This window comes from Aythya ferina, assembly GCF_964211825.1.
Source record: "Aythya ferina genome assembly, chromosome: 32".
Taxonomy (NCBI): Eukaryota; Metazoa; Chordata; class Aves; order Anseriformes; family Anatidae; genus Aythya; species Aythya ferina.
In genome coordinates this window covers 1,020,871-1,039,214 of record NC_140329.1, presented here as the reverse complement: position 1 = coordinate 1,039,214, position 18,344 = coordinate 1,020,871, and the positions used below count along the sequence as shown (strand labels likewise).

At 51.8% G+C, this 18,344-nt stretch overlaps 1 protein-coding gene and 3 long non-coding RNA genes across 4 annotated transcripts in view; 2 read left to right on the top strand and 2 right to left on the bottom strand.

The window, feature by feature from the left end:
• LOC311425575 overlaps positions 1-18,344 on the bottom strand; it is a 329,601-nt gene that overhangs the window by 197,836 nt on the left and 113,421 nt on the right. The window lies entirely within an intron of this gene.
• The window catches only part of LOC311425573, a 189,831-nt gene that overhangs the window by 113,942 nt on the left and 57,545 nt on the right, over positions 1-18,344 (top strand). The gene's annotated exons all lie outside the window — the stretch shown is intronic.
• Positions 1-18,344, bottom strand: part of LOC311425572 — an 86,796-nt gene that overhangs the window by 54,128 nt on the left and 14,324 nt on the right. The window lies entirely within an intron of this gene.
• On the top strand, positions 4,425-5,360 carry LOC311425596 (olfactory receptor 14A16-like; the record flags this gene model as incomplete). Its single annotated transcript, XM_084501535.1, has 1 exon — positions 4,425-5,360. One exon carries the CDS (start codon positions 4,425-4,427, stop codon positions 5,358-5,360), a length of 936 nt encoding a protein of 311 aa, XP_084357661.1.

Below are 18,344 nucleotides of genomic sequence, written 5' to 3'. Positions count from 1 at the left end.
AAAAAAAAAAAAAAAAATCTACACAACTCCAATCCTTGTGACTGGACCAGGGAACCAACCTGTGCCTGTATCAGTCAAATATATACATGAGAATAAAATCAAATCAGGAAAGAAGCTCCTACTCCTAGAGGGAAGGAGGAAGAAGAAGATGAGGCAGGCTACTCCCAAGTAAAGCCATCAGAGAATGTGTGGATGAAGACAGAGATAACATAAAAGCAGCAGTAAGCATCTGATCACTAGTCCTTGGTGAGCTGTGAGATGTGTGAAAAGATTTCAGCCATCATCTAGGCCAGCACATTGTCTCTTGGCTGCTCCGATACTGGGATAACAGGGCCGGTAGCCTCGAATTAGAGGGCAGGGAAGCCAAGCAGCTGGGATCCCTCTCCAGGGAAGGGGGCATTGACAAAGCTATTGGAAAGGGGGCACAAATCCTCCCTCTTTTGAGGTAACTCCTGTCAGGTGTAAAGGAAAGGTATCCCTTCAAGGAAGATGTTGTATGTCACCCAGGCAAATGGACCACCAGGGAGAGAGGCAGCCCACATCTGATGGAATTGGCCATGCTGGAGGTGATTTATGGTGATTTATGCACATTCAACTGTTTTCTACCTTGCCCGGTCCTTCACAGGATCCTTCAGTTGTGGGGTTGCTGAGGGTCGAAGTGCCAGTAGCTACCCAAATGGTGCACCAGTGGCAATATGGCACCACCCAAGATTCCCTGATTCCCATATATATGCTGATTCATCAACTGGAGAGCCAAGGACTGATAAGCAAAATTTGTTCACCCTTTAATAATCCCATAGGGTCAGTGCAAACATGTAATGGAGATCTGAGACTAACGGTGGAGTATTGTGTCTAGAATGAAGTCACACCAAATTCAATAGATCGTCTATAGTCTTCTCTCCTTATAGTCTTAGCTCTAAGAGCATTTAAATGATCTCTTACAGCACCTGAATGCTGTTGTCTGATCCCTTCCTGGGATCATAAGGAGCCAGTACCTCCAGGCCAGGACACTCTCCCTGTACCTTTGGATGCAGGCCCTTAGGTCCCATGGACTGTTGAGGGTGTAGTTTGCAAAGTAACCACTGATTTTATCCCCACCCACCACCTGTTGTACCCCTGCAGAGTCCTGCCTCAAGGCACAAAGGGCAGGGAGACCTTGCTGGTGAGAGCTGAGGCCCTGTGGAGATGTCTGAGACACAACAGCCATTACAGCCAAGGGTCGTGTAGAACAGAAAGGAAAAAGAGAACATTTAAAAGAGAACAGAATAGGTTTAGCTCTCCCTGTGACACATGACTCCTTTTGCTCTGCTGACAGCCTCTGCAGGCTGCCCTGCATATACGGAGCAGGGACAGGTTCAGTTGTCCTACATGTGGCATCTGCTGCCATTTCAGTTGGCCTGAGGAATGCCCCATCAGACCAGAGGATCAACCTCAAATTTCACCAGGTATTTCCATCTGAACAGCTCCTGCCTGTCCTCCATCTCCACTAAGGAGCTACTGTGGCTCAGTAATTCGCATTAAAGTGCCTATGTTGTGGACACCTGAACTGAGGCCTGAGGAATCCCAGCTGCTGTGGGTCTGTGGCAGATATGGGAGGGAGCTGAGATCCTTTTCCAGCCCTAGGAATAACAACCTGCATGAGCTGCCTCGACTGACTCTGCTGAATTCCATCCTGAAGTGGGGATGAAAAATATCAGTCCCTGACCATAGCTTCATGTCCAAACTGATGCTGGGAAAAGACGTGTTTGTTACACTTAATTGGTTTTCTGTAAGAATAAATGAGCCTGCTGTCAAGTGCTGTGTGTGACAGGTGAGGGCTGGAGCCCCAGGGATTCCTTCAAGCTGTTTGCCAGAAGGTTCCCCTGCAGCCCCAGGGCCATGTGCAGGGAGCCTGGTGGGGGGCAGAGCAAGGGAGGCCTTGGGCTGGGCCTCTGCTGCTGAGCTGGGCCGGGCTCCTGGGCCCAAGGGGAGCTCGTGGCAAGCGGGCAGCGCTGCAGAGAGACAGCTCTGCCCAGGAGCAGCTCCTGTGCACAGCACAGCAGGGCTGGGGGCACTGCCGTCAGCTGGCACTGTGAGGACAGAGAAGGGAGATAGAGTTTACTGGCTGTGTGGAATATGAGAATATTGAGAGCTCAGAGGAGGAGAAATCTTCCTGGCACATAACAGGGTAAGTCTCTTTCTACAGTGCAATGCACAGAGGTATCATGGAGGTTTCCCAGACCCAGAACTTCCTATAGAAGTTCAGGCAGGATGCACTCGGTGGTTTTTCAATGTGGACAAGCACAAGCTCCAGAGCAGGTGTTTCTTAGCTGCAGGGTCAGCGTGAAGGCCGTAAGGGGTCCCTCATCATGGGCTGGCTGCAGGCTGTGAAGCCGGGGCTGCAGGCAGGGGTGGCCAGGGCTGTGGTGCAGAGCAGGGTCCCTGCTGTGCCCCAGGGGCTCTGTGCTGGGCCAGGGCCTCTGCCGCCTGCCAGGCTCAGCACTCAGCCTGCCCGGGGAGCTGCCCAGGACGCTGCGGGGAGAAGCTGCGGGTGGAAGGAGCCCCCCCGGCAGGGCAGGGTCCTGCTGCTGGCGGGAGGCTGATTCCCTGGGGCAGCCTGCTCACAGCTCCACAGCACACCAAAGAGACTTCCAAGAGGGTGTTACTAAGAATACAGGCAAGGGCTGACAGCTTTCAGATGAGGACTTTGTAAAGTCAGTCGTTTTTGTTGCCTCCAAAGGGAAAATGAAATGACACTGTCAGGTGTAAATACAGCACTAAGATCCTCAGCAGGAGAAATCAGTACATCTGCCAGGTACCTCATAATGGTCTATTACACACTGTGCTGCCTCAAGACCGCACCAGCATCGCCTTTGCTGGACACATCTGGCTTTGTATGACCTGCTCTTGCGCACCTGCAAGCAGGGAGATGCTTTTGATCACTCCCCTGCTGCCAGGGGGTGTATGCAGGGCAAAGCTGTGTGAACAGGGGCTGCGCTGGGGTCTGTGAGTGATGACAAGAAGGAGACGTGGGAAGCAGCTACTGGAAGGGACAGCTGCGGGCAGCAGAGACACTGGCAGAGAAGGTGAGGGATCTTGTGACAGAAATGCTTTGGTGGGTGGGCTGTGGCTGCTCCCTGTCTGTCCCTCCCATGCAGATGCTGTTCTCTGAGGAAGCCCCCTCGTTCTCCTCTCCCCCCAGCAGAGCCTCTGCCTTCAAGGCTGTGGGGAGTCTGGGAGTTACAGCCCTGTGACTTTGCTGTCTGGGGGTGGTGTGAACAGCTGCGGAGGTAGAAGGCTTTCTTGAGTGTCTGGCTGTCTCTCCTCTCAGCAGGAGGAAGACGGTACATTTCCTTCTTTCTCCATTTGTGTGCACTGCTCTTGTTCTCGCTGTGGCACTCTTTGGCAGGAACAGTGCTGATGGGGGATGTTAAGCTCCTGTTCTGGCACTGCCCCTGTCCTGGAGGTGTTTTCGTTGGACACAGGTGCCCAAGTCCCCTTTGAAAATTTCATGTTCTGTGCAATGCAGTCCTTTCAGTTTGGGCAATGAGGTGATTCTCCTGAGATGTCAGCTTGAGGTTATCCCTGGAAAGCTACAACAGGCCCCAAGAAGGGCACTGCTTCTTTGTGCCCTTTTGCATTTCTCAGAACTCTTATTTCAGCCACATGAATCAAGAACCCTGTCCTGTCCCTCTTCACCTTCTCCCCATAGCTGGGCAGGGAAAGAGAGGAGTTGTGCATTCACACTCAGCACAGTCCAGGCTCTTTTTCAGAGCAACCTGTGGGGGCAGTCACCCTCCAGCTGAGCATTTTGCCTCCAAGCACTGGCTTGTGTTGACACTGAGAACAACGGAAAAAGGTTTTTACCATTTCCCAGAAGCTACAGGGGAATCTAAATCCTAAAAAGGTACAGAAGCAGACATTTCTGTAGCACCTTGTCTTCCGGAGAGCAGAGTGTGAAGGTTTACTTTCATCTAAGGCAGAAAGGGTACTTCCAAGCTTTTAAAATTTCATTACCTATGCAGTACCTGAGTAAAGGGTGTGATAAAGGGAAATTGATGTGAAGACAGAGTCTACCTTATCAAAACAAAGAGGTATGCAGATGAGTGTGCCATTTGTGCCTTTGTGAGCTTGTTTCTGATTCTGATATCACCTGTGAAGGCAGGTAAAGAAGGATGCAATGAATCTATCTTTCTTACGTTACACTGGCTGATGGCCAATATGCCATCATCTCTCTTGGTGGTAAATAGGGAAAACCCTCACTGGACCAAATGCCACTCATGCAATGCAGGGACCCAACCACTGAAAACATCTCCTTTAACATAGAGGAGACTATCAAAAAGCTCCATGAGTCCAGTGTGAGCAGGAATGTGTCCTCTGATGTCTGTCTTAATATCTCCTTGTCTTTTCTTCCTTGGGTAGTCCCATTTGTCCAGGAGGATCAGATGTCCAACAGAAGCTCTATCACTGAGTTCCTCTTCCTCCTGCAATTTGCAGACACACGGGAGCTGCAGCTGTTGTACTTCGCGCTCTTCCTGGGCATCTACCTGGCTGCCCTCCTGGGCAACAGCCTCATCCTCACCGCTGTAGCCTGTGACCACCGCCTCCACACCCCCATGTACATCTTCCTCCTCAACCTCGCCCTAATTGACCTGGGATCCATCTCCACCACTGTCCCCAAAGCCATGGCCAGTTCCCTCTGGGACACCAGGGCCATTTCCTACTCCGGATGTGCTGCACAGGTCTTTCTGTTTCTCTTCTTGGTATCAGCAGAAATTAATGTCCTTACCATCATGTCCTATGACCGCTATGTTGCCATCTGCAAGCCCCTGCACTACGGGACCCTCCTCGGCAGCAGAGCTTGTGCCCAGATGGCAGCAGCTGCCTGGGGCAGTGGGGTTCTCTATGCTCTGCTGCACACTGCCAATACATTTTCCCTGCCCGTCTGTGGAGGAAATTCCCTGGAACAGTTCTTCTGTGAAATCCCTCAGATCCTCAAGCTCTCCTGCTCAAATTCCTACCTCAGGGAAGTTGCACTCCTCATATTGAGTGGTTTTCTGTTTTCGGGGTGTTTTGTATTCATTGTGCTCTCCTATGTGCAGATCCTCAGGGCTGTGCTGAGGATCCCCTCTCAGCTGGGAAGGCACAAAGCCTTTTCCACGTGCCTTCCACACCTCTTTGTGGTCTCCCTTTTCCTTAGCACAGGAACTTTTTCCTACCTGAAGCCGCCCTCCCTGTCCTCCCCATCCTTGAATGTAGTGGTGACAGTTCTGTACTCAGTGATGCCTCCAGCAGTGAACCCCCTCATCTACAGCATGAGGAACCAGGAGCTGAAGGATGCTCTAGGGAAAGTGATTTCATGGACATTTTTCAGAAGATAAATTTTTCCTCTCTCTCCACAAATGACTCACAGATCTGTTTGTTTTTAGTTGCTGTTACTGTTTTTTTTTTTTTTTTTTTTTTTAATGCATATAATATGTATGATTTATTAATATACATGAATAGAGTTTTTTCTGTTGCTTTTGTTGTAAGTGGTTACATGTTCCTTCATAACTGTTTGGTTTCCTTCCACTTCTGCTGAGGCATCAACCTGCTGTCTTTCTCCTGGAGCCCACATAAAGTATGTATCTGGGTGTGAGCTGACTCTCTCATAGCCTCTGTGTGATATCTCTGCATCTGAGGTAAAGGAGGTGTCTGCAGTCTCTGTGGAGGCAATGGGGATGCAGCAGGCACAGGCAAGGGAGACTGCGGGGGGATTCAGGTCGTCCTCAGGTGTATCTGAACATACCTAGTGCCTTTGGAAATGCTCCATAATCCTTCCAAGCACCTTGCATATCTAAAGACCCCTGGGAAAGGAGTTTTGGCAGCACTCGTTCCCATCCATCTGGGTCTTTTTCCCACCCTGACCAGCAAGCCAAGAACAGGGTCAACCAGGAGTATCCAAAAAGATCTGAGGAGGGATGGGGACTGAAGGGGTGATCTGGGCTGGAAAGTGCCTTGGAGAGGCAAGCATGACCCAGGAGCCATATCAGTCTGCTGCTGTTCCTCAGTCCCTGTCCCTAGCAGATGTCCCTGAGACAATCTCCTCACCCTGAGTGCTTGCCAGTACCCCAAACATAACCCTTGGGCAAGGCTGGAGGTACTGGGGTGAATCTGGAGGGCCATGGTCCAGTTGTGACCATGGGTAAGACAAGCCCTCTTCTGGGTCCTCTACAGGGCTGGAAGCCTCTGTGAGCCCCACGGGAGAAGGGAGCAGGCAGAGGAGGTCCTGGGGCCCTGCCAACCATCCCCATGCCCAAGGGGCTCTCAAGCAGCGTACCTCAAGGCAGAGATCATAGAATCACAGAATCATAGAACAGCTTGGGTTGGAAGAGACCTTAAAGATCATCTAGTTCCAACCCTCCTGCCTGTGGTGGTTCCGCTCGAGTGGGCAGCCGAGCTCCACCACAGCTGCTCTCTCACTCCCCCTCCTCAAAGAGGAATGGGGAGAAAATATGATGAAAAGTGCTCAAAGGTTGAGATAAGGACAAGGAGATCACGCAGTAATTATTGTAATGGGCAAAACAGACTCAGCATAGGGAGACAGTAAGATTTATTGCTTATTACTAACAAGCTAGGGAAGTGAGATACAAAGGAAAGAAACCAAAAGCACCTTCCCCATCATCCACCCTCTTCCACCTCCTCCCCCCGAGCGACGCAGGGAAACAGGGGAATGGGGATCATGGTCAGTCTACAGTGCTTTTTCTCTGCCGCTCCTTCTTGGTCACTCTTGTCCCCTGTGCTGCGGGGTCCCACCCACGGGACACAGTTCTTGATGAACTGATCCGGCGTGGGCTTCCCACAGGCAGCAGCTCTTCCAGAACTGCTCCAGATATGGGTCCGTACCACGGGGTCCATCCCTCAGGAGAAAACTGCTCCAACCTGGGTCCCCCATGGGCAGCAGCTCCTGCCAGGTCACCTGCTCCTGCATGGGCTCCTCTCCACGGGCTACAGGTCCGGTCTGGAATCTGCTCCGGCAGGGGTCTTCCACAGGCCACAGCCTCCATCAGTGCAGGTCCACCTGCTCCACCGTGGTCTCCTTCACGGGCTGCAGTGTGGAACCCTGCTCCCCCATGGTACTCCATGGGCTGCAGGGGAACAGCCTGCTTCACCAGGGTGCTCACCACAGACCTCAGGGGACTTCTGCTCTGGTGCCTGGAACACCTCTCCCCCTCCTTCTTCACTGACCTTGGCCCCTGCAAGGCTGTTCCTCACTCCTCTCTCTCTCCCAGCTGTTGTGTGTGGCACAGGGTTTTTTTCCTTGTCTTAAATATGCTCTCACAGAGATGCAAAACAACATCGCTTATTGGCTCGACTCTGGTCACCAGTGGGGCCCTTCCCAAACATGGGGCAGCTTCTAGATCCTTCTCACAGAAACCACCCCTATGGCCCCCTGCTACCAAAACCTTGCCACGTAAACCCACTACACTGCCATGGGTAGGGATGCCGCCAACTAGATCAGGTGGATCTAGTAGATCACCACCCTCTGAGTGAAGCATTACATCCTAAGCTCTAATCTAAATCTCCCCTCTTCTTCTTTAAAAACAATCCCCCTTGTCCTACCATTATCCTTTGCTTATGCTTGGTCAGAAATGATTTGCTCTGCTTCTTGTAGTACGAAAAAAGGAGAAACTGCCCAGGAAAATTACCACCAGGCCCAGCCCCTCATGGCAGCAGTTCCCAGCACTAGCCTTCCACCATGGTTTGGGGATGGCCGATCACTGAAAGGTGAGCACCTCCATCATCCTGCTGGGCTCAGGGCCTGTACCAGGGGAACAGCCAGCCCAGCCTGGTCCCTCTCCGGGCCCAGAGCCCAGCAGGCCCCAAGACAGGGCTGTCTGTGAACCCCTGTGAGGGACATGCTGGGGCTGGGGCAGGGCTGGATGAAGGGGGGAGGCTGCTAAAGCAGAAGGGCAGTGGGGGCCGGGGCAGTGAGGGCTGGCAGGGGGCTGTGCTGGGGGAACATTTCCTTACCCCTGAATGCATGCTGCCTCATGCGGTGACTGCAGAGAGGTCCCAGAGAGCCACAGGAGGGGCAGTGGGGTTTGGTTGTCCTGCAGAGGGGAATGCACGTAAAGCAATAATAGTACAGGAAGCTTCCACTGTGCCAGGACCCCCAAATTACTCCCAAACTCAATGCCCAGCTTTGGTGTGTTAACCTAGGCTGTCTCCCAGGTGCCCACCACGCTGCTCTCTCAACACCCCTCCTCAGCAGGATACAGGGAGAAAATACAAAGAAACAACTTATGGGCTGAGGTAAGGACCAAGAAATGGCTCACAACTACTGTCGCAGACAGGACAGACTTGGGGAAGATTAACATTATTTATTGCCAGCACATAGCAGTGCAGAGCAGTGACAACTAAAAGACAACTAGAAGCAACTTTACCACCACCCTACTTCTTCTACCTCCTCCCACCAAGAGGTGCAGAGTGATAAGGAATGGGGGCATCAGTCCATGATGCTTCGTCTCTGCTGCTCCTTCCATGTTTCTCTCTTCCCCGTCTCCCCCTTTCAAGTGCAGGGTTACTCTCCCCCCCTTCAAGTGAGTGGTCACTCCCATGGGATGCCATCCTTCCCAAACTGATCCTACATGACCTCCCCACAGACAGCAGTTCTTCAAGAAGTTATTCAGCATGGATCTGTACCAAGTTGCAGAAAGTCCTTCAGGATCAGACTGCTGCAGAGGGCTCCTCTCCATGGGCTGCAGCTCACACACAAATCTTGCTCCTGTGGTTGCTCCTCTCCAGTGGCTGCACATCCACCTTCTCCACCGCGGTGCCCCTCCACAGGCTGCAGCATGGAGATCTGCTCTGCCGTGGTGCCCATGGGCTGCAGGGGGACAGCCTGCTCCACCATGGGCCTCTCAGCAGGCTGTGGGGAACTTCTACTCTGGCACCTGGAACTTCTTCACTGACTGTGGTGTCTGCAGGGCTGCTTCTCTCACATTTTTTTCACTCCTCTGCCAGCTGCAGATGCACAAACATTTTTTATGCTTTCTAAAAAATGTTATCAAAGATGCACAACTAGTGTCCCTCATTGGCTCAGCTTTGACCAGCAGCCATCAGGTCCCTTTTCAAGATGGAGGAACTGGCTCTGATCTGAACTAGGACAGAGAGCTGGGGCTGTTTAGCCTGTAGAAGAGAAGGCTCCAGGTAGACCTTATCATGGCATTTCAGTACTTAAAGGGGTCTTACAAAAAAGATGGAGAAGGACTCTTTACTTGGGCAGATAATGATAGGACAAGATGGAATGGTCTTAAACTAAAAGAGGATAAATTTAGACTAGACATTAGAAAGAAATTCTTCACTCAGAGGGTAGTGAGGCACTGGAACAGGTTGCCAAGAGAAGATGTGAATTCCCCATCCCTGGAGGTGTTCAAGGCCAGGTTGGATGGGGCCTTGGCCAACCTGATCCAGTGGGTGGCATCCCTGCCTATGGTAGGGTATTTGGAGCTGACTGATCTTTAAGGTCCCTTCCAACCCAAGCCATTCTATGATGCTATGATATGATTCCATGATGATCTTAGAGCCCAGAGATTAACTCTGGTTTATAAATCTGGTTACAAATCAAACAGATGTAGTTGGAAGTCACAAAAACATAAGTCCTAGAAACATTAGTAAAAGTTCTAAAAAAGGAACTAAAGGAAACCAGAACAGCAGCTCAGTTTCTAGCAGAGCAATGAAAAGTCACTAACACAACTCTAATTAATCTCAAAGAGCCACTGCAGTCTGGGAACTCAAGACTACAGCTTGGACAAGTCCATAGGTTCTGCGAGGGAGGCCGGAATTCCTGTAGGCTGGCACCATGCATCCTTGCACACTTGCCCATGGATCCTTGAAGATGACCCACACTTGAAATGACCATTGGGACCCTGAGAAACTCATGCTGGGTCATTGTGAAAAATTCAGGCTGGAAGACTCCAGAGAGGGTGACTTTGAGTGGCTGTGGCAGAGCCCAGCAGTCTGGGAATATGTCCCCTTCCATCTAGGGAAATTAAAAAGGATTAATATGAACAGACCCATCAGGTCAGTCAGCATAGTAAGGGGAAGTAATAGTTACTGTGCTGTAGGTGCAGCAGTCAATAGGCATTGGTTTAGGCCTCAGAAGACTCAAGTAGATGAAGTCTTGTTCATCCATGAGCTAAGACAAACATCGTGAGCAGAGCGAAGGACACGGAGTGGTGCCCTACCATGATGGAGGATGCAAAGTGAACCTGTAAGAGGTTTCTGTTGTGCCACAATTATTGCAGGTTCAGCTGAAGGGCACAGCAACTCCTTGGGATACAAAGGGCTCAGCCCCAGAGATGGGACAGCCATGGCACCATCAAACAGAGGTCAGTGTCCCCTGCTGTGTCCCCAGCTCTCCTCTGCAGCACATCCTCAGAGGGCTGCAGCCCCTCCATGCCATCCCTGGGGGTCCTCAGGCAGCTTCTGACAAACCCAGGGCCAGGACAGCCTGCCCAGACTTGCTGCAGCCAGACAAGTTTTCCCATTATTTCCTGATCTGCTGAGAGTGGAGTCCAGACAAAGAAGTTATTGTAGCTTGATTTCTGTTTTTTAAATACAGAGAGGCTGGCTCCTCGTTTATGCAGAGCCTCAGTGTCACACAAGAAATGTTGCTACTTGAGCACAAGGGGATGAAGAACAGTATTTCTCTGTGGAAAACATCACAAGGAAAACAAAACAAAACAAAACAAAACAAACAAACAAACAAAAAACAGCAATATTACTGTAGAAGTAAATCAAGCCTTGCCCTGTCATGAGAAAAACTACACTTTACTTGCACAAGAAATGAAGGAGTCTATAGCCGCTGAAAGATCCCATCAATTTCCTCAGAACATCCTGAAAAATATCCATGACATCACTTTTCTAATAGAATTCTTGAGCTTCTGATTCCTCATGCTGTAGATGAAGGGGTTAAATACTTGAGGCAGCACCGAGTAGAGAACTGCCACTGACAGGTTCAGGGATGGTAAGGAGATTGAGGGGGGCTTAAGATAGGCAAATATGCCAGTACTGAGAAACAAGCAGACCACAGCCAGGTGAGGGACGCATGTGGAAAAGGTTTTGTGCCATCCCTGCACAGAGGGGATCCTCAGCACAGACCTGAAAATCTGCACATAGGAGAGCACAATGAACACAAAACACCCCAAAAACACAAAAACACTAAATGTGAGAAGCCCAGTTTCGCTGTGGTATAAGGACGAACAGGAGTGCTTGAGGATCTGGGGGATTTCACAAAAGAATTGGTCCACAGCATTGCCTCTGCAGAATGGCAGTGAAAATGTACTGGCTGTATGCAGCAGAGCATAGAGAACCCCACTGCCCCAGGCAGCTGCTGTCATCTGGGCACAAGCTCTGCTACTCAGGAGGGTTCCATAGTGCAGGGGCTTGCAGATGGCAACGTAGCGGTCATAGGACATGATGGTGAGAATAGAAAAATCTGCTAAAAAGAAAAAGACCTGTGCAGCACATCCTGTGTAGGAGATGGCCCTGGTGTCCCAGAGAGAATTGGCCATGGCTTTGGAGACAGTGGTGGAGATGCAGCCCAGGTCGAGGAGGGCGAGGTTGAGGAGGAAGAAGTACACGGGGGTGTGGAAGCGGTGGTCACAGGCTATGGCGGTGAGGATGAGGCCGTTGCCCAGGAGGGCAGCCAGGTAGATGCCCAGGAAGAGCGCAAAGTGCAGGAGCTGCAGCTCCCTTGTGTCTGCGAATGGCAGAAGGAGGAACTCGGTGATGGAGCTGCTGTTGGTCATCTGATCCTCCTGGACAAATGGGACTACCCAAGGAAGAAAAGACAGTGATAATTAAGAGATAAAACCTAATTCTCTTCCTGTCCAAACACCCCTACAGTGACTTTTCCCTTTCTGAGGCATTTCTTTTGCTCCCTTGCCTGAGGTCTGGTTGGTGCTAGAGGAATGTGGCCCTGGGAGCAGCGGTCTCTGCTGTGTGTGCTGGAGGATTCAGACCTGTCCTGCAGCTCTACATGAAAAGAAACCAGGAGTGATCTCTGATTAAATCTACCTCTGATGTATTGGACTTCACAGCTTTACCACTCTCAACACTCTATACTGATGTACTTGTGATTTACTTTGTTCTATCTGCATCACACTCATGAGCATTTTTAGAGGGTAGAAAACCCTGGCAGTTGTAAGAAATAACAGGTGAGCTCTTGTGAGTCCTGGAAGGCAAAGTTAATGTCCTTAGTGCAGTGAGGATAGCCAGTCTGTCCATCTACCCTGGTCTCAGCCAGACTCCTCTAGGGCTCAGTCGAGTTACCCACATTGAACTGGTCAATGATTGTGGCCTCAGAAAGTCCCCGGAATGAGATACAGCTTTGTCCGTACCCCACAGACCGCAATGCCCAGAGCTCCACAGGTTAGAAGGGGAACTCTGGGTACCTTCCTCCTATGGACACATCTGCATGGCGGGACCCAGAGGGTCAGTGCTTGAGCTGCAGCTGAAAGCCCCATCTCTCAAATTGCAGGAAGCCATAAAGCAAGAACAGCAGCTGCAGCTCCAAGAAGAGAGAGGAATACCACAGTGCTTATGCCAGGGGAGGCAAGGTGAGGGACAAACAGGAACTCAGAAGGGCCTGCTGTGAGTGAGGTCCTGCTACAGAGGTTATGAGTCACATCCCGAATCCTGTGGGCTAGAGGGCAGACAGAGAGGTGCCAGATTATTCTGTTAGCACTGTCCTGCCATTCCCTGCCCATGGCTCTGCTGCATGCAGCTGTCCCTGCCTGCAGCTGGGTCTCTGTCCCCACACCTCCTGCCTGCAGCTCACAGCCCCCATCCCACCCGCTGGGTGCTCAGCTCTGCCCTGCAGACACCTCCTGGCAGCAGGGCTCTGCCCAGGGGCAGCTGACTCTGTGCAGATCCTAGAGCCCAGCTCACAGCGCCCCTGCTGACACTGCACCTGTGGTGGTGGAGCTTGCTATGGGCTGAGGGGCAGGAAAGGGACTTGCTGGGGGTCCTTGTAAACTTCCTTCTTATGTCGAGTAAGTCTCAGTCTCTTCTTGGAAATAACAAATTCTATTTCTATTCCCAGTGAGCCAAAAGAAGAGAAAACTGAAAGCAGAGGCTCAGGAAAGATGAGAGTGAAGTTCCCTTTGAAATTTCCTTGATTTGATGTGGAGCTCTGAACAGGCTGCCCCAGGCAGCAGCCTCCCACCAGCAGCAGGACCCTGCCCTGCCAGGGGGGCTGCTTCCACACACAGCTTCTCCCCACAGCGCCCTGGGCAGCTCCCCGGGCAGGCTGAGTGCTGAGCCTGGCAGGCAGCAGAGGCCCTGGCCCGGCACACAGCCCCTGGGGCACAGCAGGGACCCTGCTCTGCACCACAGCCCTGGACACCCCTGCCTGCACCCCCAGCTTCACAGCATGCAGCTGGCCCACGAGAAGGGAGCCCTTGGGGCCTGGACAATAACCGTATGGCAGGGAACCGCTGCGCTGGAGCATGTCCTTCTCTACAAGAAATAGACACGCTCTGCCTACAGCCTCATCTGCTCTGGAACAATCCAGGTCTAGGGCACATCCAGGATACTCCAGTGCATTGCAATGCACTCCGACTTACCGTGTTAAGGGTTGCAAGCATTGCTTTTCCATATACTCTCAGATTTCTAACACTCCACACAGTCTTTAACATCTCTCCCTTCTCTCCCCTCCCTGTGCCAGCTGTAGGCAGTGCCCCCAGCCCTGCTGCGCTGTGCACAGGAGCTGCTCCTGGGCAGAGCTGTCTCCCTGCAGCGCTGCCCGCTTGCCACGAGCTCCCCTTGGGCCCAGGAGCCCAGCCCAGCTCAGCAGCAGAGGCCCAGCCCAAGGCCTCCCTTGCTCTGCCGCCCACAAGGCTCCCTGCACGTGGTCCTGGGGCTGCAGGGGAACCTGTAGGGAAACAGCCTGAAGGAAGCCCTGGGGTTCCTTCTCTCGCTTGGCACACACACTTCTTGACAGCAGAATCACTTCTCCTAAAATAAAAATAAAATTAATAAAATCTGTATAAGATTCACCTTCCTTTGTCCTGTCCATGGAATTGGCAGCAGGCTGGGGGAGCCCTTGTGGATGAAGGTCAGAGGAGAGACAGTCAGGGTGAAAGTGTGGTCGTGCTGAATGGGTGCAGATTCTTCAGAAGAGACAATTGGGGATGATCAATGAGAGGTTGCCCTCCACATGAAGAATCTGTCTGGATGCATGGATCTCTTCTATGGACTGGGCAGCAGACTGGGGGAGCCCTTATGGTTTAGGGACTAAAGCCAGTCAGGGTGACAGCATGGCAGGAGGTATATGTCTGCAGCCAGGCTGAAGAAGTGGGCAAAGTCTTATGGAAGCCATTGGAGTAAGTTGTGTTCAATGACTCCATGTCACAGTGGGGGCCTTTAAACACAGAGTCACAGGACAGTGACAGTGCTCAGTGCAAACATTACCAATGTTTTCTATGGATTCTTGGAGACAGCTTTTGTGCACAGCTGCCAGATGGGCCAGCCTAGGTGACCTTCACCAGGATCTGGGACTTGCAAACAGGAAAACCTGTGTCTTGACACTACTCCTGCACAAGGCATGATGTAGTCCAGCTGCTTTTCAGCACATGGAAAGAGATGAGGTTTCAGGTACATGCCTATACCCAGTGCTGCACAGGCTTGCTCTTATCTTTCCCTGCAGCCCACTTGACATGGTCCAGCTGACACGGGACCAGGTACATCTGTGTGCAGTACAGTCAGGGGCTGTAGTCCTGCCTTCAGCATGCCGCAGGTCTCCTGAAATGAGAGAGTTTAGATCCTAAATCAGGATGGGTTCCTCCTCCATTGTGGACACCAAGGCACAAGTGGTCTCCTGCAGGCAGATCTGGCAGCCCAGCTGCAAGGGGCAGGCTGCCCACCCACCTCAGCCTCTTCTGTGGTCTCCACCTCCTCTGAAGGCCCAAGGCCGTGGGCCATAGGGAGGCTCTGGCAGCCTACAGGAGAGCATGGCATCCATCCTAGACCATTCTCCCCACTCCCCTTTTTGTCTGCAGTGCTGCCCTACTCCTCTCTCTCATCATGACATGTTGAGGGTACATCTGCCCTTCCCTTGTGTACCACCTCTGCCTCCTGCATGGCAGACTGGGGGATGGTGCTGAGGCTCTGGCATGTACCCCAATTCACTCTGTAAATCCCATCTTTCTTTCAGAAGTGAGTTCTATGCAGTGAAGAGTTCAGGCACACCGAGGGGCTGTTCCATCCCAGGTGCCTTAGCTCCCTTCTTTTGAAAAATCCAAGCCCCAGGACAAGCCTCAAACACAACCATCGTGGGAGGTCGCCCAACAACAGAAGCATGTTGGTATAAGGGGACCATAGTGGTATCTCCAGTGCTCCACTTCCTTTATTCCATGGCCTTTGCCACCATTTGGAGATGTCCCTGATCTGTTCCTGATCCCAAAAAGAACTCGGAAGAAGGGAAGTGCATCTCTCATCTCTGTGCTGAGCTGTGACATCTCCATGCTGCTGACCTCACAGGCCTTCAAATGACACGGGCTGATGTCACAGGGGGTCCACTGCATCACCAGGATATTGTCACTGGAGCAGCGGCAGTGCCGGCACTTCCCTGCAAGGCCTGGTCCCTGCTGGGCACTGCTTGGGTGCTCCCCAGCGCTGTCCTTCTGTGGCCAGGAGTGGGGTCAGCAGGCAGCAAGCTTGCACTGGGCGACCCTCGCTGACAGGCTGAGGAGCAGGGGCACCTTGCAGAGGAGTTGTGGTTGAGGAGCCAGGGCAGGCATCCCTTGTCCTGAGCTGAGGGCCAGCAGCAAGCGAGATGGAGGGCTGCTGGAGCGTGACCATCACCTCTGACATGACTTCCCTGTTCCCAGTGCTCCTGCATCTCTCTCCCAAAGGTAAGGGTGTCAGCAGCCCCTTCCCAAGATCTGTCACAGGGGCTGTCAGCTATACAAAGCTGTAAGTCCTGGGCTTTGGAGGGAGGCTGGACAAGGCTGCTGGCTGCTGTGAGAGCCCTGCCTGAGTGTCTCTCTGAGCTCAGGGGACAATGTGGCAGCCAGGACTCCTGGGTCCTGATGGTAGGGATGCCCTTATCCCTAGGGCTTCTCTAGTCATGCCTCCTTGCTATGGGGGACAATCCAGGGCCAGGTGTCCCTGGAAGCTGATGCCTCTCTGGGATCTGTCTCTGGGAGGAACAACATTATAGAATTAAGGAATGTCCTGGGTTGAAAAGGATCTTAAATATTATCTACTTTCAATCCCCCTGCTCTGGGCATGGTTGCCAACCACTACAGCAGGATACTCAGAGCTGCATCCAGGTGGCCTTCAATGCCTCCAGGGATGGGGCATGCACAACCTCTCTGGGTAACATGTTCCAGTGCCTCACCACCCTCTGAGTGAAAAAAAGGTCTCCTAATTTCTATTCTAAACCTCCCCTCTCTTACTTTAAAACCATTCCCCCTTGTCCTATCACTACCAACACATATGAACAGGCATTTCCCCTCCTGTTTATACACTCCCTTCATGTACTGGAAGGCCACAATGGGGTCTCAGCAGAGCCTTCTCTTCTCCAAGCTAAACAAGCCCAGTTCCTTCAACCTGTCTGCAAAGGGGAGATGCTTTAGCCCTCTGATCATCTGAGTGGCCCTCCTCTGGATCCATTCCAAGAGCTCCACATCCTTCTTGTGCTGGGGGCCTCAGGCCTGTACGCAGTATTCCAGGTGAGGTCTCACAAGAACAGAGTAGAGGGGGACAGTCACCTCTCTCTCCCTCCTGGCCACTCTTTTTTTTGATGCAGCCCAGGACACAGTTGGCCTTCCAGACAACAAGCACACACTGCTGGCTCATGTGCAGTTTCTTATCCAGCAAGACCCCCAAGTCGTTCTCAAGTTCTTCTTTGCCCAGTCTATATAAAGACCTGGGATTGCCCAAGTCCAAGTGCAACACCTTGCACTTGACCTTGTTGAAACTCATTGGGTTCTCATGGGCCCAGTTCTCCATCCTGTCCTGGTCTCTCTGAATGGCATCCCTTCCCTCTATTGTATTGACTGCACTGCAAAGCTTGGTGTCATCTGCAAACTTGCTGAGGATGAACTCGATTCCATCATCAATGTCATTGATAAAGATGTTGAAGAGTAACTGTCCAAATACTGACCCCTGAGGGACACCACTTGTGACCAGCCTCCACCCAGACATAGAACCGTTGACCACAACCCTTTGGCTGTGACCAGCCAACCAATTCTTGATCCATCTAACAGTCCATCCTTCAAATCCATTCCTCTCCAATTTAGAGAGATGAATGTGGTGAGGGACCATATCAAAGGCTTTGCTCAAGTCCAGGTAGATGATATTCATAGCCCTTCCTTTGTCCACTGATGCCATCACTCCATCATAGAAGGCCACCAGATTGGTGAGGCAAGATCTGCCTTTGGTGAAGCCATGCTGGCTGTCTTGAATCACCTCTTTATCTCATGCATACCTTAAGGTGTCTTCCAGGAGGGACTGCTCTGTAATCATATCAGGCACAGAGGTGAGGATCAAAAGCCTGTAGTTCCCCAGCTCTTCTGTTCTCCCTTTCTTAAAAATGGGAGTCATGTTTCCCTTTTTCCACTCACTGGGGGCTTCACCCAACAGCCATGATTTTTCGAATATGATGGAGAGTGGCTCAGCAACCACATCAGCCATCTTTCTCAGCACCCTGGGATGTATACCCTCTGACCCCATGGACTTGTACACATCCAGTTTCGTTAGGCAGTCCTGGACTTGTTCCACACTCACAGTGGGACAGAATCCACTCCTCTCACCCTCTCCTCGAGGTTCAGGGTCCTGACAGACACAGGAAACTTGACCACGAGTGAAGACTGAGGCAAAGCACTTATTGAGTACCTGAGCTTTTTCCATGTCTGAGGAAGCCAGTTCTCCCATCCCATTTATCAGAGGGGGAATACTCTCCTTGGCCTGTCTCCTCCTGCCTATGTATCTGTAGAACCCCTTCTTGTTATTCTTCATGTCCCTTGCCAAGTTCAGCTCCATCTGTGCCTTGGCTTTCCTGATACCGTCTCTACACCTCCAGATGACACCCCTGTATTCCTCCCAGGCTATACAACCCTGCTTCCACTTCTGTACATTTCCCTCTTTTCCCTCAGTTTAAGCAGCAGGTCCTTGCTCAGCCATGCCCAAGATTTGCCTTCCAGCCTCCACATCCTCCACAAGTCCTTCTCTGCTCACAAGTAAAAGGTCCAGCAGGGTACCTTCCCTGGTTGCCTCACTCACCAGCTCAGTCAGGAAGTTATCTTCCACCCACTACAGAGACCTCCTAGACTATTTCCTCTTGCTGTTTTGTCTTTCCAGCAGACATCTCA